At 42.3% G+C, this 21589-nt stretch overlaps 1 protein-coding gene across 1 annotated transcript in view; it reads right to left on the bottom strand.

Annotated features, from left to right (window-relative positions):
* The window catches only part of cdh23 (cadherin-related 23), a 317500-nt gene that overhangs the window by 15430 nt on the left and 280481 nt on the right, over positions 1-21589 (bottom strand). The window contains exons 37-54 of the mRNA XM_080448675.1: positions 19850-20071; positions 18913-19032; positions 17774-17954; positions 16981-17114; positions 16057-16266; positions 15143-15250; positions 13723-13825; positions 12591-12716; positions 12101-12304; positions 9986-10444; positions 7571-7687; positions 7100-7324; positions 6276-6445; positions 5009-5146; positions 3400-3519; positions 1541-1718; positions 1110-1321; positions 525-719 (exon numbers count right to left, since the gene is read on the bottom strand). Of these exons, the coding sequence (XP_080304801.1) occupies positions 525-719; positions 1110-1321; positions 1541-1718; positions 3400-3519; positions 5009-5146; positions 6276-6445; positions 7100-7324; positions 7571-7687; positions 9986-10444; positions 12101-12304; positions 12591-12716; positions 13723-13825; positions 15143-15250; positions 16057-16266; positions 16981-17114; positions 17774-17954; positions 18913-19032; positions 19850-20071 (3222 nt within the window). The remainder of the gene's footprint in view (positions 1-524; positions 720-1109; positions 1322-1540; positions 1719-3399; positions 3520-5008; positions 5147-6275; positions 6446-7099; positions 7325-7570; positions 7688-9985; positions 10445-12100; positions 12305-12590; positions 12717-13722; positions 13826-15142; positions 15251-16056; positions 16267-16980; positions 17115-17773; positions 17955-18912; positions 19033-19849; positions 20072-21589) is intronic.

Below are 21589 nucleotides of genomic sequence, written 5' to 3'. Positions count from 1 at the left end.
AGTACTCAGATGTTTAACTTAAGTAAAAGTATCAATACTTCAATGTAGAAGGACTCTGTTAGTAGAAGTCTGGAATTCAAAATTTACAAAAGTATTGGTATCAAAATGTACTTAAAGTACCAAAAGTAAAAGTTCTAAAATGTTTGAAAAAAACCCAGATCTACAAGCTCCACTACGCGTCGCGATGCAACGCGTAGTGGGCTTGTGAGCTTGTAGATCGGCTATTTTCAAATAGCCTAGGTATAAAATAGGGTTCAAGTGGTTAATGTATGTTTTATAATGTAATCATTTAAATCTGCAAAGTAACTAAAGTTTTCAAATAATTGTAGTGGAGTAAAAGTACAATATTTGCCTCTGAGATGTAGTGGAATAGAAGTAAAAGTATTGAAAATGTAAAAAAATCTAAATTGTACTCAAGTACAGTACTTGAGTAAATGTACTTAGTTACTTTCCACCACTGCCAAACACACACATTTACTCATACACACACACACAAACACACACACACAGCTTGGATTACTCACGCTGAGCAGGGCCTGTTTCTCTCGGTCCAGTTTGACGGCGGTGGTGATGACTCCCGTCAGGGCGTCGACGCGGAAGTTCTCCCAGTCTTTGTTCCCCCCTCCGGTCTGGAGGAACGCATAGCGCACTTCTCCATTCAGCCCTTCATCACCGTCTGTGGCAAACACCTCATACACCAACAGGCCAGGGGGCTGCTCCTTAAATAGACAACAACAGGGAAAATATGTTGATGCATAAAAAAGGATATTTAAAGTTCACATATCCGTCTGTCTCTCTGTCTATCATCTACCAAGTTAATGTGTCTATAAGAAAAACGTGATTGCTTATCTCCAATGAGCAGAAATAAAATAAAAAACGCGTTGCGGTGCCACGCGTTTTGAGCTTGTAGAACGGCTATTTTTGCGACTTTTGTGTGACATAGAATAGCGAAGTATGGCATTCATTTACGAACAAAGTTAGAATACGGAGATAAGAGGTGTCTGCCCAACAGTATATGCAATGTGGCCCTCTGGAGTTAGTGTGGAAATATAGTGGCCCTCTCCATCATCAAAGTTACCCACCCCTGGTATATACAAACACACAGATACCTCCAAGATATGCATGATGGTTCCATTGGTGGGCCGGATGAACATAGGCCTGTTGTCGTTAACGTCTATGACGGTGATATGCAGCGTGGCCGTGCCCCACAGCGGGGGGCGTCCTTGGTCTGTAGCCACTATGGTCAGGTTAAAACTCTCAAAGGACTGAAGCAGACGCAGGGAACGTATCAGCCCTGTGTCTGGATCCAGAGAGAAGGCATCTGCACAGAAAGACAGGAGACATGAGAGACTGTAAGGTACTGTATAAGAAGACTGTGGTCAGGTCTAGATTAGAGATTTAAAATATGAGGGCATCTTACTATGTGCCGAGTTAAGATGGTGTGTGTGCGTGTGCGTGTGCGCGTGCGCGTGTGTGTGTGTGTCTGTGTGTGTGTGTGTGTGTGTGTGTGTGTGTGTGTGTGTGTATCATGTGTTGGTACCTGCTCCAGGGCCCTGCATGCTGTAGACCAGCAGTCCGTTCTCACCCTCGTCCAGGTCGGTCGCGGTCATTGTGATCACGGACGAGCCACCAGGCTCGTTCTCAAACACACTGGTGCTGAACACTCTCTCTGAGAAACGCGGACGGAAGTCATTCACGTCCAGCACCGTCACCAACACCTGACACACACACACACACACACACACACAACAGGTTCATCACATTAACAGGACTGTCACCAACACCTGAGAGGCACATAGGTTTATCACATCACATTAACTCAAATGCACGTACATTCCTTTCATATTGTGGGAGTATCACTGTAAAAACTCACCCATATATCCTGATATACCCTTCTAGTGCATCGCACAATAGTATTGTCACAGGGCAAATATATATATATATATGTTGTACAACATCCATTTGAAGTTTAGGTCAGTCATAGGCTATGGGAATGGAATGGGTAGCTGGGTTGATTGACTATTGATCGATTTCATGTCATGAAGTAGGATCTTCTCCCTATAAGAGGGAGGCTGCAGGGGCAGTAATTCAGTCAGACTTGGAGCAAGCTGTAAGCACCTAGGGGAGAGCTACCAGGGCCCTTGTGTAAGGGTGTCGCCTGTTTAGACAGTTTCTTAAGTTCCTAGGTTGTTTTCTTTAGTTTAGTTTGCTGTCAAGTGTTTTCTTTTCCTATATTTTGTAAAGTCATATTTGGATTCTTGTTATTTAAGGCCTTCACTATTTATATGCTGCACTGGAGCTGTTGGTGAAAGATGTTTGGGAAAACTTTGCATCCCTGTACCTTGGCCAATCGGTCACTTTTACAGGTATCATGTGCCGAAAACAGATTTCTTTGTAGCTTGTAGATGGGCTATTTTTGGCGCGCGCATTTTAAGCATAAGGGTTCACATAAAGGCACATTTGGGATGAACGCCTTACATGCATCTCCGTTACTCAATCATAAAATGTTAGTTTTAAATGAATGAGCACAACATTGCAACATGGTAATGCAACATAGTAGCATTACCATGGAACCAGAATTTGTGCAGACTACATAAATCATCACCTCCTCCCACCACATACTGACTGGCACAACCTCTAGGTTTCTCAGAAACAGGAAGTAAAAGTACATGCGGAGGTTGGTAGACAGGATGTGACTTTCACATAATCATATCAATTCAAAGACACATTTTACAAAAGTACAAACGGAACACACAATTTTCAGGCAAGCTATTCAAATACAGTACATGTATGCACATGTGTGTGTGTGTGTGTGTGTAGCAATAGCTTCTACCGCTTATGTATATACTGTATATAGCTGAAATTTCCATCTTATAGATCATATAGATACATACACTATAGATACATACACTGCATCTATATATATTAAAATCAAGAGTGTTAATGTATGGGTCATTTTCTACACTCTGGATGAGCTGAATGAGTAGTAGTGCCTGGGAAACCGAAGGTCCCTGTCAAAGTGTCCCTGAGCATGACACTTGACCCATTCAATCCGGGAACGCATCTCTGTCGTTTTAGATTTCTTTGGCTATTCAAAAATAGCAGATCTAAAAGCTCATAACATGGCACAAACATACATTAACCACTTCAGCCCTATACATTTCAGCCAAGCCATAGGCTTTCTTGCGTTTTAAATCCTCTTAGCTGACCGTGTATTGAACTATACTTTCCTGTGCTTTTTTCTTTACAAACTGCTAATAGTATTCAATCAATCAATAAGTAGTACATTTTGAATTCCGGACTTTTACTTCTAACAAAGTATTTCTACATTGCAGTAATGATACTTTTACTTAAGTAAATAATGTGAGTACTTTTACCACCAGCTGGTGATGAGTATACCTGTACTGAGTTCTCTCGTCTGTTGTTGGGGCTTCCTCCGGGGTTGTCCCTGGCCACGGCCGTCAGCGTGTAGTGGTCCTTGGTCTCTCTGTCCAGCGGGGACAGGATGTAGATGTCTCCCTGAGTTACAGGAGGAGGGTGGATGATGATTAGGAAGGAAGAACCCACAGCCAGGTATTGTTGTGTGTTTGTGGTGCAATGGCACACTATCAAAGAAGAACTGACACGTTGATGTGGTGGCACAATATCAAAGGGTGTGTACCGTATGAACATGAATGTGATTACTGTGTGTGTGTGTGTGTGTGTGTGTGTGTGTGTGCATGTGTGCATGTGTGCGTGTGTGCGTGAAGAAAATGGGGTGTAGGAGTCAAATATTTATTGTACTTTGTGCAAAAGTATGTGAACTGATGGTGAACTGTAAATGATACCTCACACTGTAAAGTCCTGAGTGTCAGTTATAACAATGCCGGAAGAGACTTGCACGCAAGTCTCCTCCAGCATTTAATTTTCATTATTCTAAATTTTCAGCATTCTAAGTTTGTTTAGAGAGACGCCAAGTCATTCTAAACAAATTCCAATTCCCATATCACACATAACACATTTACGCACGTTTACGTGCATGTTTCAAAAAGATATTCACAAACAAGCAGAACAATGGCAAAAATATGTTTTATGAATAAAATATTGGTCGTCTGGTGTTTAACCGCCCCAAGTTCTCCCATACAACTATCCTTCTCCGTTCTCTACACTGGCTCCTAGTAGCGCCTCGCATCCAGTTTAAAACCCTGGTGCTAGCCTACAGGGCAGTGAAAGGAACAGCTCCTTCTTACCTCAGGGCTATGGGGTCGATGCTTACACCCCTGCCCGACCACTTCGGTCTGCCGCCACGGGGCGACTGGTTGACTCGTCGCTCAGTGGTCCTTCCGGCCGACCTACACGGTCACGGCTTTTTTCTGTTCTGGCCCCACAGTGGTGGAATGAACTCCCCACTGATGTCAGGACAGCAGAATCACTGCCCATCTTTCGCCGCAGGCTGAAAACCCACCTCTTCAGGAAACACTACCCTTCCTCTTCGCCTGGCCTACTTGTTGTTAACTAGTTGTACAAACTTTTATTTTAGTGTTTTATTGGATCTTGTTTATTCGATACACTTATTTGTTTTAGCTCTCGCTCATTTGATGTTCCTATTTGTCTCATCTGTTAAAGAAAGTAGGTAGCTGATACATTGCACTTTTACCGTAGCGCTAGGTATACTCTTGGTTGCTTGTTTTAGAAGAAAATGCACTTAAGACTTCTGGTGATTAGTAGTTTCGTTCCCTACCTTTGGATAAAAGCTTTGGATAAAAGCGTCTGCTAAATGACTGTGATGTAATGTAATGTCTTGTGTACTGTATACAGATCTTGTTTGGACCTGCTCATCACCACTTTAAACTTGGCGTCCCTATTTTAGGCATGTCATTATTATAGGCAAAACTAAACTTGTGAAAAACAACTTGTGAAAAAAGAGAGAGAGAGAGAGAGAGAGAGAGAGAGAGAGAGAGAGAGAGAGAGAGAGAGAGAAAAGGAGAAGGAGGTGTTGATATGAGTTGTTACACGCAGGTCAACTCACAGTGGAGGGAGTGATGCCAAACTTTCCCTCCCCGTCTACCAAGCTGTACTCGATGACAGAGAAAAGCCCAGAGTCTGCATCAGTGGCACTGACTTGTATTATGATGGTGCCTAGATCCACATCTTCAAACACAGGTTTCTGCAAAACACAAAATAAATACATGCAGAGATATTGTTATTTTCAGTTTAACCCATTAATACCGGGAAGTGCGGGAACACATCTTTGGCTGTTAAAAGAAATAGCAGATATACGAGCTTGTAGAACTGCTATTTTTGAAAAAGATTGTGAAAATCTTGGAATATATACTTTTTAAAGCGAACATTTGTAAATCAAATCTTTGCTTCTGGGGGGTCCATGGAACAATATATTTTACAAATGTTCGCTTTAAAAAATATATATTCAGAGATTTGCAAAAATAGCAGATCTAGCTTGTATATCTGCTATTTTTGAACAGCCAAAGAAATCTAAAATGACAGAGATGCGTTCCCGGATTGAATGGGTTAAGGTTGTGGGTACGGTATGTTCTAGTCCTTTTATCAGAAGTGAAATCCAGAATAACTATGTTATGTTACAGCTGTATTATGTAACTCATGTTAGTGAATACGATGTGATTTTGTCCAACCTGTATAGTAGAGTATGTTACTATAATATAACTTATTCCATTAGCTCCACTCCATTAGCTCAGTGGTTAAAATTTCAGCTCTTGCGCAGGAAACCCGGGTTCAAATCATAGTGCAGTTTTAAATAACTATTGTCAATGTAGTCAATCAATTGTCATTCTTGTAACTAAGAATTAGTAAAAAAGCAGAGCAGGGATTGGGTGAAAACCTAAAATGTTTCAAAACACAGAAAAGTAGCCTTAATCTAAAATCTTTACTCTACAACAGTGGTTCTCAACCAGTGGTCCGGGGACCACCAGTGGTCCTTGAGGGAGTACCAGGGTGTCCCCAGCTAAATTAGTTAACATAGCGTCACAATAATTTTAACCACTTAGCTTTGGCTATTAAAAAATAGCAGATATACAAGCTCATAGTGCGGCACCGAGTGCCACACTATGAGCTTGTAGATCTGCTATTTTTGAAAAATCTTGAAAATGTGTGAATATCTTTGAATATATATATATTTTTTTAAAGCGAAAATGTTTAACTCAAATCCCTGGCACAAAACATTTTCAGATGGGGGTCCGTGGCCAAATTTATATTAATTTAGGGGTCCTTGGCACGAAAAAGGTTGAAAACCCCTGCTCTACAACACCTCTGTCCAGTACCTGATATGAAGGCTGTGTAAAGATGGGGTTGTTGTCATTGACGTCCACTATGCGCAGGAACACAGGCAGCTCAGCGATCCTGGGGGGCGAGCCGTGGTCCCTGGCTCGCACCGTGAAATTCAGCCATTGTACTTGTTCGTAGTCCACAGTCCGGTTGGCCAGGATCTTACCTGCATTAAAAAACGCACACACAAAAACGCACAGTAATCTGTAGGGGGGAACCTTATGTTGCACCCCAACCATCGGCATTGGTCATTTGCTCATTTCTAATCAATTACTTACTGCTGTTAAAGGACCCAGCATCAATACAGTACATGTCATTGTCTATTCACAGCGTCATCATCTAATTGTACCTACATATTTTCCCCAATATTTATACTTTTAATAATTTTTTTATCATACATTTTCTCCAAAGTCATTTAAACATCATCAAACTTACCTAATTATTTAAATGTTGGCTAAACATTGTTGTGCAGCTTTTACAGTTGAAATTCATGTCAACAGGGATTGTTATTTCGACAACACCTTTCAAAACAACCTGAGCTTTAAAAAAACGAAATAACCGCAGAATGATATTTAGAGTATTAGGTGACCTATCTCAAGCAAGTTTCAAGTCTCTATGAGTTCATTTTCACCCAAAGGCTCAATCCTCCCTAACATTTTAGTTTAGTTTTTATTTGTTGACTAAATTATCAATATATTTAGTCTAGTTTCAGTCATCATAGCTTAGGTTTTATTTAGTTTTCGTCAGTGAAAAGAGGTAGTCGACTAACATTTTTCGTCATAGCTTTAGTCGACAAAATCAACACTGCAGCAGACCGTACCTGTTGAGGGATCCTCCAGTCCGATGTAGCCTCCTCGGGGCAGGTGGAGCAGCTGGTAGATGACCTGTCCGTTAGGACCTTTGTCTGGGTCCACCGCTGACACCGACAGCAGCGTGGTGCCTGGCTGAGCACCTTCCAGGATCTTCTCTGTGAAGTTGGCCACACCGAAGGGACGGAAACGAGGGGCGTTGTCGTTCACGTCCAACACGTTGATGGTTAGTCTCGCTATAGAACACACAGAAAGGTGACACTTGAGAAGTGGTGGAAAAAGTGATCAGATATTTTTTACTTAGTAAAACTAAAAGTATCAATTTCAGCAATGTAGAAATACTCCTGTTAAGTAAAAGTCCGGAATTAAAAATGTACTTGGTACTTGAGAAGCCCAGCAAGAAACAAACATAATAAACCGGCCACATTTTAAGAAACAGATGTTTGATCACTGGCGGTTTGATCTCGGACAACGAGTCTTACCATTAGGAACACTAACTGACTTGTCAATAACGTCACTAGCGTTGTCATGGACGGACACGATGATCTCAAAGGTGGCCACCAGCTCTCTGTTGAGTGGGTTGCGCACAAATACGGCACCTGAAACAAAGCACAGCAACCCATCCATCCATTTATTTTATTCTTTATTGTAACATGCTTTATAATCATATTGAGCACTTCTGTTCTTCCACACAGACAAGGACCTCACTCAAGGACCCTTGAGTGAGAGAGGTACTGAATTAGAAAAAACAAATATTGATTATTTTTTTCAATGATCATCAATATTGGCCATCACCTGAACCACTTTGTTTCAGAGGACATACAGACACTAATAAAAAATATTATATAAATACTGCATAAATAATAGTCATGTTCTTGTCATCTGGACCAAGTGTAGCATAGTTATTAACAACAACTTGAGCAAAATATCTATAAGCCAGAGAGGGTCGCTTGTAAAAAAATCTATGGCTTTGATGCTATAGATTAGATGTAGGCCTATTTGACAGTGCAGAAATATGGGCCAACTCACTGTTTCTCAACGTAGGGTCCGGGGACCACCAGGGGTCTATTTGACCCTTATAGATCCTTACGGGTCTATTTGAGTGTTCAGATGGATCCAAAATGGACCCATACTTCTGTACACTCTCAGAGTTAAATAAACACTGAGGAGTTTACAGTGTAGATTGGAGTCCCAGGTATTAAAAAAACATTGTATCAAATGGGGGTCCGAGGCATAATGCAAACTGGGGAAGCCAGAAATTCAAAAGGTTGAGCCTCACTGCTTAGAAAACAGTGGTTTTCAAACTTTCTCATGTCAAGGACCCCCAAATTGACACTTATTAGCCTGCGGACCTAGCCTGGTAAACCCTCCCTCCGGAAATCTCATTTGTAATTTATTTCAGGAGTGAGTCTGGCATGATCGCCCATTCTGAAATTTTGGCTGTGGGCTGGAGTTGGGCGGGAGTAATACCGTTGACTGACAACCCCTTCAGCCAATCAGCACTGTCCCACTTCAGCCAGTGCATTTTTACCACTTCCAGACTATGTGACGCAACAGGACTTTTGAGACGGCCATGCCCAAAATAGGTTGCCTTATTCGGATACATGCGTGTCAACTAGGGGTGGGACGATATATCGATATATCGATATATCGCGATACTTTCTCCCGCGATAAATAATCGATATCCTCCCGAAAAATATCGATATAAAAAAAAAAAAAAAAAAAAAAAGTTTTTTTTTTTTTTTTTTTAAAGTTTGTGATACGTTTTTTTTTCTACTCTGTATTTGTGTAATGATGATTTTGAACTGTTTGGTGCTATTTTATGTGTTTATGAATTGAATACAAGGACTATCGTGATATATCGTTGGTGAATTTTCATGCAATATATCGTGATATCGCAATACATCGATATTTTCAGATATCGTGATATATCGTTGGTGAAATTTAATGCAATATATCGTGATATCGCAATATATCGGCATTTTCAGATATCGTGATATATATTGTTATCGTGGGCCTAATATCGTGATACATATCGTATCGTGAGGTACCCATATCGTCCCACCCCTAGTGTCAACCCTGCCGGTTCTCAATTATTATTTTTTTAAATAGGCTCTGTCATGATTAATTGACCACATATATGAAGTTAAACAACTAAATTCTATCCAAACGATATCTTATAAGTAAATTCCGTGCCTCAAAATAGAAGTTTGAGAGCTTTTTGAAGTTCTAAATCAGCGGAGAAAATAGCGCACAGAAAAGATGGCTGCCGTTCGTGTTTTGTCGGCTGCATTCAGGCTGCACTTGGTGCCATTCGGGCTCACTCGAACTCGCCACCTGATTGGCCAACTTTCGCTGTCAATCACAGAACGATGAGCGACGACGCTGATAGGCTAGTTTTTTTGGTAATGCGCTAGAAACGCCCATACAAGCCTTCAGGCCAGACTCCTTCCTGAAATCAAATGGAAATGAGATTTTCCGGAGGGAGGGTTTACCAGGCTACTGCGGACCCCCATTTGAAAAGATATGCCAGAGATCCCCATAATAAGGGCAGATTTTTACGGCTCTAGCAGTGATTCTCAACCATTTTAATTTCAAGGACCCCCAGTTTATCGACACGCAATAGGCTACGGACCCCCATTTAATGGCATTTCTATCTCTGGAACCCCAATTTAAAATCAATGTTAATTACACTCGGAGAGTGTACAAATGGAACCAAATGGACCCGTTAGGGTCCATTTGGTTCCATTTGTACGCTCTCTGAGTTACAGACCCATAAGGGTCCATCATTTAGCTGGGGACCCGCTGGAACTCCCTCAAGGACCCCTGAGGGTCCCCCGGTTCCCACTGGCTTAGAAAACAAGTCAGAATGTATACTATCTATCTCCCCAACTCACCAGTGTGGAACTCGATTCCGAAAGACTCCTGCAAGCCGTCCACGGCATTATTCCCGTCGTCCTTCGCTTCCACCGAGATGATGTAGTATTCCAGCCGGGGTCGGAGGTCGGGGTCCTCAGCGGTGAGCGTGGCCACCACCACGCCCGGGGGCGTGGACTCGTTGACGTTTATCATGGTCACGGGCTCGAGGAAACGGGGCCGCGAGTCGTTGACGTCGTCCAGGATGACGGACAGCGTGGCCGTGCCGGAGAGCGGGGGCGTGCCGCGGTCGGCCGCCACCACCACCAGCCGGTAGGACCCCCGCTCCTCGCGGTCCAGGGTGGTGTTGCCCACCAGCACGGCCCCGGAGAGAGAGTCGACCACGAAGCGGTCCTGGGCGCCGCTCTCCAGCCGGTAGACCAGCCAGCCGCTGGAGCCGGAGTCTGCGTCGGTGGCTGACAGCTGGGTGACCACCACACCTGGGGAGACACGCACACATAAACATACACATTCATACATACATACACTAATTCTTGGTGTAGTTTGTTCTAACATGACTAGACATGTTAGACACTGGTTTAACTCTATTAAAACCGGGAACGCATCTGTGTAACCGCTGTGTAACCACTTAAACCATTATTTTATACTTTGGCTATTCAAAAATAATAGATATACAAGCTCATAGCGCGGCACTCGATGCCACGCTATGAGCTTGTAGATCTGCTATTTTTGAAAAATCGTGAACATTAATTTTGTGCAAATTTAAAGCGAACATTTGTAACTCAAATCTTTGCTTCTGGGGGTCCCTGGAACGACATATATTGAGATTCGGGGTCCGCGGCCAAATACATCATTTTGGGGGTCCTTGACATGAAAAAGTTTGAGAACCACTGATATAGCAAAATAAGTTTTAAAAAAACTGTTAGGATTTAGAAGACATTTGTGGAATCTTTCTCAGGTCTCAATGGGTTAAGAAATAGGTACACACAACCACATAAAAACTACAGTACACACAATTCCTTAATATCACGGTCAACGTCACCCAACTCGTTGCAACTGCTCTAACTTAACCCCTCACACTCTTTCTGACTGTTACATGTATAAGCTTATTCATTAGTCTTGTATCTCAACACTGTTATTATATATATGTTTTGCTACTGTTAGCCTGAACATAATCTCACAAGACAGATTCTGCTAACAGCAGAATCTGTCGGCACCACTGCCCTAAACATGTAGTGTTGATGTTGTTAGTAGGAATACAAACAGAAGCACCCGGGAGGAAGTGGACTAAGAAAGGGGAGGAGCCAAACCGATTTCCTGTTTCTACACAAAAAAATAGGTTGGTGCCCCCAGAGGCAAAAACTAAGTAAAAAACTTTCTTTCCTTTTTGTTTTACCGAATGGGTTTCCAGATTGGACCTGAACATGACACTTGAGTTTATTCCGCAGTCCAACATTGTTAGGGCACTAACGTATTGCTGCTGTCAAAGGAAAAGCAAATGCCTTCCTTGTGCTACAAACCATGTATTATAAATGAGGAGTGAGAATTTCTACAAGATATCTGTGGCAGCACTACTGATTCTGTTTCTTTTTAATACAAAGCCTAGTTCAGACCAAAGATTCAACGAGACACAACCATTTTAAGCCGTTTCATACTTACACACTGTTGTATGACAGTGTTGTGCACAGAAAACTAGCTGACCTACAAGCTCACAACGCTTCACATCTGCGATGGCATGCATATAAGCTTTAGAATGGTGTGGACAAAAATCACAGCGGTCTTAACTTACCCTTTACAATCCACCCAAAAGTACTGCTAAGACCAATCACCTCACTTGATGCACCTGCTCTAACTTAGAAGAAGCCCTTTAGTTTAGCCTTGTTCCCAGCCTTACACCTCTGCGAAGGGAAAAGCCTGGTCACGACCTGGTCACACAAGAAGAGAGTGTCTATAGGGGTGAGACTTCCGTTGTACGAATTTCCCCCGGAAACGATAATTTTCGACCAATCACAACACTTGTTTCATTCACAGAGAACGTTAACAGATTTTTAAAGTGTCAAAGCATGCCTTTAGTTAAAGTAGTGGTCCCACGCTCCCCACCCAAAACGCATGCACGCACGCGCACACACACATACCAGCAGGGCTGTTCTCTGGGAGTCGCACAGTGAAGCTGGATGGACTAAAAGTAGGAGGGTTGTCGTTCAGATCCAGGATGGTGACGGTGAGAGGAACACTGCTGTTCAAACCCCCTACATCCTCCACAACGAGCACCAGCTCCACCCGGGGATCCACGAACGCCTCGCGGTCCAGCTGTGCCCCCTGTCGCACCCGTATCACACCTGAGAAGACAGGAGTGGATAGCAGCAATAACAACATATTATGTATTCATATAAATGCAATTCACGTGCACTTGTTAATTTGATGAGTGACAATAGCTGTTTGTGTGTGCTTGCATATGTGCGTATGTTGAGGTTATCTACACATAGTTCTGTCAAGCCGTGTGTGTGTGAGTGTGAGTGTGTGTGTGTGTGTGTGTGTGTGTGTGTGTGTGTGTGTGTGTGTGTGTGTGTGTGTGTGTGTGTGTGTGTGTGTGTGTGTGTACACCTAAGTGCATGTGCATGTTACCAGTATTGGCATCCACAGTGAACAGGTCTGGTCTGGTTCCCAGCAGGGAGTACTTGACCTCAGCGTTGGCTCCAATGTCTTTATCTTCAGCAAGCACTGGCCCGTTCAGCACAGTCACGGTGCTTCCTGAGAGAGAGAGAGAGAGAGAGGAGGAGATCAACAGGGAGACCTGAGGCAAAGCTGTCACACTTAGAAGTTTAACTTGTCAGCCAATCATCTATCCATGCATCAGCCCATGCACGCATCCATCCACCACCATTTTTTATGAAGTGGAGTCAATTGAAGTCAATTTAGCATAATAGTATAATTATTTTACATAGGGGTGGGATGCCTTTACAACCCTTAAACAGTGGTGGAAAAGGTACTCAAATGTTTTACTTAAGTAAAAGTATCAATACTGCAATATAAAGATACTCTCTATATTGCAAGTGAAAGTCCGGAATAAAAAATGAGTAAAAGCACAAAAGTATTGGCATCAAAGTACCAAAAGTAAAAGTACTCATCATGTCCCATTTCAAGTTTTCAAATGTATACAAATATTTTGAAAATAGCAGATCTACAAGCTCACAATGCGACGCATTGTGAGCTTGTAGATCGGCTATTTTCAAATTTCCAAAATGTATATAGGGCTGAAGTGGTTAATGTGTTTTACAATAATAATCAAAATCTAAATCTAAACAGTAACCAGTTTTCAAATAATTGTAGTGGAGTAAAAGTACAATATTTGGATTCCGAGATGTAGTGGAGTAGAAGTAAAAGTATTGGATATTGGAAATACTCAAGTAAAGTACAAATACCTCAAAATTGTACTTAAGTACAATACTTAAGTAAATGTACTTAGTTACATTCCACCACTGCCCTTGGAGACAAACAAGCCTTTTGCAGCCTTAATAGACACTTCAGATGTTTAACTACCACATGCCATCGGTCCTCAGCAGACATTTCAAAGTGGGAAAAAAACAACAACAACAACTGCTCCAACCCAGCAGATCATTATCTAAAAGTCAGTATAACAGTCAGAGTCGGCAGTGCTTCAACAGGGGACGCCATGCTGCAGTTTGCAGATAGATGGGGCCTTTATTATAGGTAGAAAAGAGAGCCAGAGAGACACAGCGGGCAGGGCGCTGTATACCTGCAGCAGAGTTCTCAGTGATCTCAGCCCTGTAGCTGGTCCTGGTGAATATGGGTCTGTTGTCGTTCTCGTCCAGAATGGAGATCACCAACAGGTCTGAATCCTGGTGGGTGGAGGGGGTGGAGACGAGAGAAGAGAACGGAAATGAGAAAATGGAGAAGACAGGCCCGGGGAAAGCACCTTCAAAAAACTGAGGGTGGGTGTGTGTGTGGGGGTGGGGGCGAGATAGAAGAGGAAAACTGAGAACAATATGTACGTGTGTGTGTGTGTGTGTGTCCTGAGTCTTACAAGTTGACTCTTACAAGGTTCGACTTTATAGTTAAAAAGTTAGATAAGTACATAGACCTTTATTGATCCCGCGGGCGGGACGTGAAGTACGAGAGAGTGTGAGAGTGTTTTTACACGGTGCAGTGTACTGTAACGAGGGACACACAAGTTGTTTTGACAGGTTCAGTGGTTGGCTGTTGTTCACAGTTCTTTTGTTGACAATGCACTCACCTCTCACCCACTGAGGTTGAGGTTTCAGTATGTGATGTGCATTTGCACATCTCAGCAGCACAAATGATGAGTTTTGGTTGCTTTCACAAGTGTGCATGGTCCCTAAACTAAGTTGAAGAACCAGTAGAGAACCATACAAGGGCTGAACAGCTTCTTTGTACAACATCGGTAGCATCTCAACCATCACAAAAAAACTCTGAAGATCCAAACTTTTGATACTGAATAGGCAGCAGTTAACCACCCATTGTGCATAATTTTGTGATTCATAACATTATTTCAGACTATATTGTATTAACGTAAATGTGATCACTTCAATATAAATGACTGTGTTCATTGTATAAATGATTTGGATTTGGATTATATAAAATAGTTAAAACAGTTCTGGGCTCTCCCTTGGCTGGCAGAGGGAGAGTAGCGCCCAGGATTACATAGGAAATTGGCACTGGGTGAAAAATGGGTTACAAAATCGTGGAATAAAATAAAAAATAAAATAAAAATATATATAGGTGCAGTTGTGTATATCCTACATTTAAAATTAGTTTTATTTGGTCTGCTAATTTCAAATTGTTTATTAATGGAAGGGGTCATGGCTAAAAAAAAAATCATAAAAGTATTGCTTATTCATAGGAAACCAAATTCGTGAAATGGAATACTTTGTAGTTATAGCAGAGACTGGGACAGACTAGAGCAGGTTGAAGGCGATGCTGTGCATGGAAGCATGCACGTGCGTGCATCTGCATGGGCACAACCTGATCCGGCCCACATTAAGTCACATCTTGCCCAATCCGGGCCCATGACCTAAAACGAGGTTGACACCCCTGGGTTAGGGTTTAATTTCACTAGTGGTGAGTCATGGTTCATTCAGTGACGTTCTGTCTAGTGAAGCATTAGAATGCAGGTGTGCAGGTGTGTGTGAAATTACCCGGCGAGCGATGCGGGGGTTCTCCGGGTTGTCTTTGACAGTGACGGTGAGTCTGTACTCGGCCACCCTCTCTCTGTCCAGCGGTCTGTTCACCTGCACCACACCTGTCTGAGCAACAGAGGGCTCGCTTAATCATTATACACTCTGTCTGTGCTGAACGTACACATTTCATTCATGATATTATATGGAGGAAACCTTATTCTGACCCGACCCTCCCACACACACACACACACACACACACACACACACACACAAGAGTGTGTGTGTGTGTGTGTGTGTGTGTGTGTGTGTGGGCGGGAAAAAAATTGGTCGACTACCTTTTTTCACTGGCAAAAACGAAATAAAAACGAAATAAAAACTAAGCTTTGATGACTAAAACTAAGACTAAATATATTGACAATTTCGTCAACAAATAAAAGCTAGACTAAAATGTTAGAGAGGGACTAGTGGAGAAGAGATCCAGTAGAACTAAAAGACAAGTCATTTTATGTTTGGTTGCGCTCGGGTGTTGCGCTCTGAAAATAGCCGATCTACAAGCTCACAACGCGTCGCGCTGCGACGCGTTGTGAGCTTGTAGATCGGCTGTTTTCAGCATGCAACCAAGTGTAAAATCAGCCATTATGACGCCATCAAGACCCGCCAAAATAAATTTTAGTCAACCAAATCAACTGTAGATTTAGTCAACTAAACCTTGACAAAAACTAAAACATTTCAGATGACTAAAATATGACTAAAACTAAATGGAATTTTATTCAAAAGAATATGACTAAAACGAAATCAACATTTGCTGTCAAAATCAACACTGACACACAGGAAATCTTCAACTGTCTTTCAAAAAAACAACTGACAACACCCCCCCCCCACCCCCCTCCCCCCGTTCCTCCAGCACTCATCACTTCATCCCTTTCTCTCACTGTGTCGTTTATGTAGAAGGCTCCGTCTCGGTTGCCGGCAGTGATGTTGTATGTGAGCAGAGCGTTCCGCCCCATGTCTGCGTCCCGGGCTCGGACCCGCGCCACAGAGGTGTGTATGGAGGCACCTTCGCTCACGCTGGTGTTGTGCGGCAGGTTCAGCAGAATCGGGTCGTTGTCATTGATGTCACGAACACGCACCCCCACCACCACCTGGATAAAATGATAAATAAATGATACTGTACTCAATCATATTGTGTGTGTGTGTGTGTGTGTGTGTGTGTGTGTGTGTGTGTGTGTGTGTGTGTGTGTGTGTGTGTGTGTGTGTGTGTGTGTGTGTGTGTGTTTTACTTAAGTAGAAGTATCAATACTGCAATGTAGAAGAACTCTATTACAAGTAAAAGTCCGGGATTCTAAATTTACTTGAGTAAAAGTACAAAAGTATTGGTATCAAAATGTATTTAAAGTACCAAAAGTAAAAGTACAAACATGTTTGAAAATAGCCGATCTACAAGCTCAGAACGCGTCGCATCTCGATCATGATCTATATATATATATATATATATATATATATATATATATATATATATATATATATATATATATATATAGGTATAAAATAGGGCTAAAGTGGTTAACGTATGTTTTAAAATGTAATCAAATCTGCAAAGTAACTAGTAACTACAGTTTTCAAATAATTGTAGTGGAGTAAAAGTAAAATATTTGCCTCTGAGATGTATTGGAGTAGAAGTAAAAGTATTGAAAATTGTAACTACTCCAGTTAAGTAAAAATACCTCAAAATTGTACATAAGTACAGTACTTGAGTAAATGTACTTTACACCACTGCGTGCGTGCGTGCGTGCGTGCGTGCGTGCGTGCGTGCGTGCGTGCGTGCGTGCGTGCGTGCGTGCGTGTGGTTAGCTCACCAAGCTGCTGCGGGGTGGGGTGCCCAGATCACTGGCTGTGACAGTGATGTTATAGAACGGTGTGGTCTCTCTGTCTAGCTCCACGTCTCTCCTCACACGCAGCTCCCCCTCCACCGGAGACACCATGAACTCACCTATATACCACACACACAGGCAGAGAACAGAGACAGAAGAAGAGACAGAGGGAAAATGAAACAGGAGAGATGTTGGGAAAGGGTTTGAGAGGCAGAGAGAAGAAAGGGTTGTTAAGAAAGGGATTATAGGCAGTGGTGTAAAGTAACTAAGTACTCAAGTACAGTACTCAAGTACTGTACTTTTACTTCTACTCCACAACATCTGAGAGGAAAATATTGTACTTTTACTCCACTATAATTATTTTTAAACTTTAGTTACTAGTTACTTTGTCGATTATTATTACAAAACATACATTAATCACTTCAGCCCTATATACATTTTGGCCATTTGAAAGTAGCCGATCTACAAGCTCACGATGCGACGCATCGTGAGCTTGTAGATCTGCTATTTTCAAAGGATATTTATACATGTCATACATTTGAAAACTTGTGAAATGGGACATTCTGCACAATGAGTACTTTCTAATTTTGGTACTTTAAGTACATTTTGAAACCAATACTTTTGTACTCTTACTGAAGTAAATTTAGAATTCCGGACTTTTACTTGTAACAAGAGTATTTCTACATTGCAGTATTGATACTTTTATTTAAGTACTTTTCACCACCACCACTGATCCTAAACCATATAGAGAGCTCAAAGATACAAATCCAGCGGTTACTTTGAGGGTCCCCTGCGGTGATGCTGTACTCCACTTTGCCAAAGAGCCCAGAGTCCTCGTCGGTAGCTTTCAGGGTGCATACCCTGGGCCCCGGCTGACCTTCCGTGACCTCGAAGGGGCCCTCGTAGTCCTTGGGGAAAGTGGGTGTCACGTCGTTCACATCCAGGACATTGACCAGCACCTGCAAACAAGGAAGGAAGACATCGATCTCTAATGCATCTGACTGAAGTATCACACACATCATCACTGAACACAGTGCACACATCTACTTGGGGTTTTTTGTCGTATGACATTTGCCATTATCCATTTTGTCCAACATTTCTGCAGTCAAGAGATTTTTAAAGGTTACTAATTTGTAACAGTGTAAAGTCAAAAGCCCCATGGTCTGTGTATACTTAGATGTAAGAAAAAAAGTGGATTTATTAAATGGAATTAATTATGAAAATATCTGACATTCAGGAAGGACTATGTCAAGCTCTATACAGACAGGATCTACTCCCGTTTGTGCTTCAGCATTTCGCTCACGTCCACAGAGGGAACATCAGGACTCTCAAGCCAGAGAATTCTCACTCCAACCAACCCACTGACCAACCGACTCAACCAACCTCACACCAAACATATTAGTCTGGGATTAATACCCTTTTCGGTTATCTGAGGGTGGAGTCACAAAAAAAAATCCCTCATAATATGGGGTTGTGGTATTAAAACGTTTGAGAGCCCCTGCTCCAGTGCCGTGCACCTCCAAAATGATTCCCCTAGTTTAAAATTGGTTTAAATTGGTATAATCGTTTCGTTTCTTTTGGTATAATAATCGTTTGGTATGTTCATATTTTATTCCAACTCATGGCGCGACTAGCAAAATTAATTGATTTGCGTTATGTGGGGAACAAAAACAATGCGACGCCAACCGGAACCTTTTTTCTAAACCGGATCACGCGGCTAGTTTTAGAACACCAGGCTTTCCTCCGCGGTGGAAAGGCTGGTGACGCGAGGTAACAAAACATATTGATCCGTTTCCGACCTTATCCTGTAGTACCTCGATAATGATCTCATTTTAAATCAAGTTGTGGTCCTGGCCTTGTGAACTCAATAACTTTAGCTATGTTTAAAAGCGGTATCGATGTGTGTATCATCATTACTGTTGTGCTGGACGTCAGGCGAAGGTCAGGAAGAGGACACTGGTCCGTTGCTGTGACGACCAACGCGTAGTGTCCATTGCTGATCTCATAGTCCAACGCCTTCACAGCAGTAATCCTTCCCTGGAGATAAACAAACACACACACATTTGTATTACTATACTTGTGATGATTTAGGACAGCGATTTTATGAATGCCATTTTTACAATATTTTTAACCCTAACCTCAAGTCGAAAATAACAGAGCTACATGCACACAATGTGTCGTGAGCTTGTAGATCTGCTATTTTCGGTGCGCGAAACCGGTGTGCAACTAAGTAATGATCAGGCATAACTCCATAACTCCAATCCCAACCCTTAAACGTAACCTCTAAATGCCTAATCCTGATCCTATCCCCAACTTGAATCTTTTCCTGATTGAAAGCCTAAATCTAATTTAAGCCTAAACCTAAACCGTGGCTGTAAACCTAAGACTATAATTTTTTTTATTATTATTATTTTCTAGATTTATTTTGGGCTTTTTTTTGCCTTTATTGATAGGATAGTAAGTTGACAGGAAATGGGGAGAGAGATGGGGAGTGACATGCAGCAAAGGCCGTCGGGATCGGGACTCAAACCTACAGCACGCTGTCAGGCTAATTTGGAACCTAGGTGTCCGGACTGCTACGCCAGCGGTCCGGGCCTTTTATTATTAATTTAACCTATTATATATATACATATATATTTAAAATATATATACACACATATACTAAGTCTATTCATAAAATTCTTCTATACTTGCGGGGACATTTGAGCACACACACACACACACACACACACACACACACACACACACACACACACACACACACACACACACACACACACACACACACACACACACACACACACACACACAGTGCCCTCTCACAGAAACATCATGATGTGCCATCATATCTTACAGTGACGTGGTTGATGCGAAACGTCTGGGCCAGGTTGCCGTGGGCGATGGCGTAGCGCAGGGTGCCGTTGAGACCCTCGTCCGGGTCGACGGCCGTTACCGTGGCGATGGTGGCGCCCACCGTGTCCGGGCCTTCACTCAACACGGTGACATATTCCTCCTCCGGGAACTCGGGGGCGTTGTCGTTCTCATCCACTATGTAGACATGGATGGTGGTGGAGGTCTGTGGGAGGAGGGAACACATGCAGAGACAATTAAATGGACTTTATGGACAATTTAACCGGCTGACTTACTGTAAGTCTGATTGATACTTGTCATGTGTCAAAAATAGTCGACCTATTCTCAGCCATTCTCGCCGCTCGCGGGAGACCAGCGTGCGACAGAGGCTTCACAGTGTAGAGAGACGAGTTACCGAAGTCAAAAAGAAGGGAGACACGCGATGATGATATAATTCACACTCAGGTCCTTGTGACTTCCAAGGAGCATGTAGTCCATGCACTAACTCGCTGAGCCACCAGGCGGCCCAACTCTTACTTACTGCCACTTCTCCGAATTTGAATCCCAGCCTTCTGAATTTGAGGGCATACTAAACATGATTATGCAGTTTCTTTTTTTTTTCAAGGAAAGCTCACACTGTAATGTAATCCATAATGTAATCTCAGTTCTTCCCAAACTAACAGTGGACTACAAACCGTGTTTCCTGTAGTTCCAGTCAGACCGGTCCCCATGCCCTGCCCCGAGGGGCTCTCCAGTCGGACCGCACAAGATTATATCTCTTCCCTGACCACTTGGTACATAACAGCCTGACTGATAGTTTTAACAAGGTGATTGGACGTCAGCTGCATGGAGCCCTGTGGCTGCATTCTCATGCGTGAACTCTGTCAACACATAGACCTCAAAAAGAAAGTGATTTGTAGGATTCTCCAAAATAAAAGCACAACATAACTGACAGCATTAGCCTGTTTTGTCAAACTTTACACAACAGTTTTCAACTTAGTGAGGGGCATGTTCTCACCTCTGGCTATATGGGTGGTTTTGGATGGAAGATGCTGGTAGTTGAAATAATATACAGTGGAAAGCAATCCAGAGGAACACATAATTCTACATGGTTTTTTTTCCGGTCATAGGGCGGCAATTAAAATATTAATATGCTTTCCCAAATTGTGCTAATATTGAGTGACTGCAGCTTCTTCCAGTGGTGAAGAGCTTGTATAAAGGTACAATACGTACTGTACGTTTTTGGTCTCTCCATACAGAGAGACGTAATTGCAATGATGTCCAAAAAACTACAATACAATAAAGATGGTGGTGCATCTTTAGTGCACCTTCTACTTACAATAACTTTATTGACATTGTCGAATAGAAAAATGCGCTCCTCTGAGTGCATATCTCCTCCAGGCCTGGTTGCCTTCCCATGTCTGTGTCAGTCGTGAGGTGCAGCTGCAGTGGTGTAAAGTAACTAAGTACATGTACTCAAGTACTGTACTTAATTACAATTTTGACATATTTTTTACTTTACTTGAGTATTTCCAATTTTCAATACTACTACTCCACACAGTTTTCTACTCCACTACATCTCAGAGGCAAATATTGTACTTTTACTCCACAATTATTTGAAAACTTTAGTTACTAGTTACTTTGTAGATTACAAAACATACATTAACCACTTCAGCAATATATACATTTCGGACATTTGAAAATAGCCGATCTACAAGCCCACAATGGGTCGCGATGCAACGCA

Source organism: Gymnoscopelus braueri, assembly GCF_963280865.1.
Source record: "Gymnoscopelus braueri genome assembly, chromosome: 14".
Classification (NCBI taxonomy): domain Eukaryota; kingdom Metazoa; phylum Chordata; class Actinopteri; order Myctophiformes; family Myctophidae; genus Gymnoscopelus; species Gymnoscopelus braueri.
The sequence above is the reverse complement of the archived record's forward strand: the minus strand, read 5'-3'. Positions and strand labels throughout refer to the sequence as shown.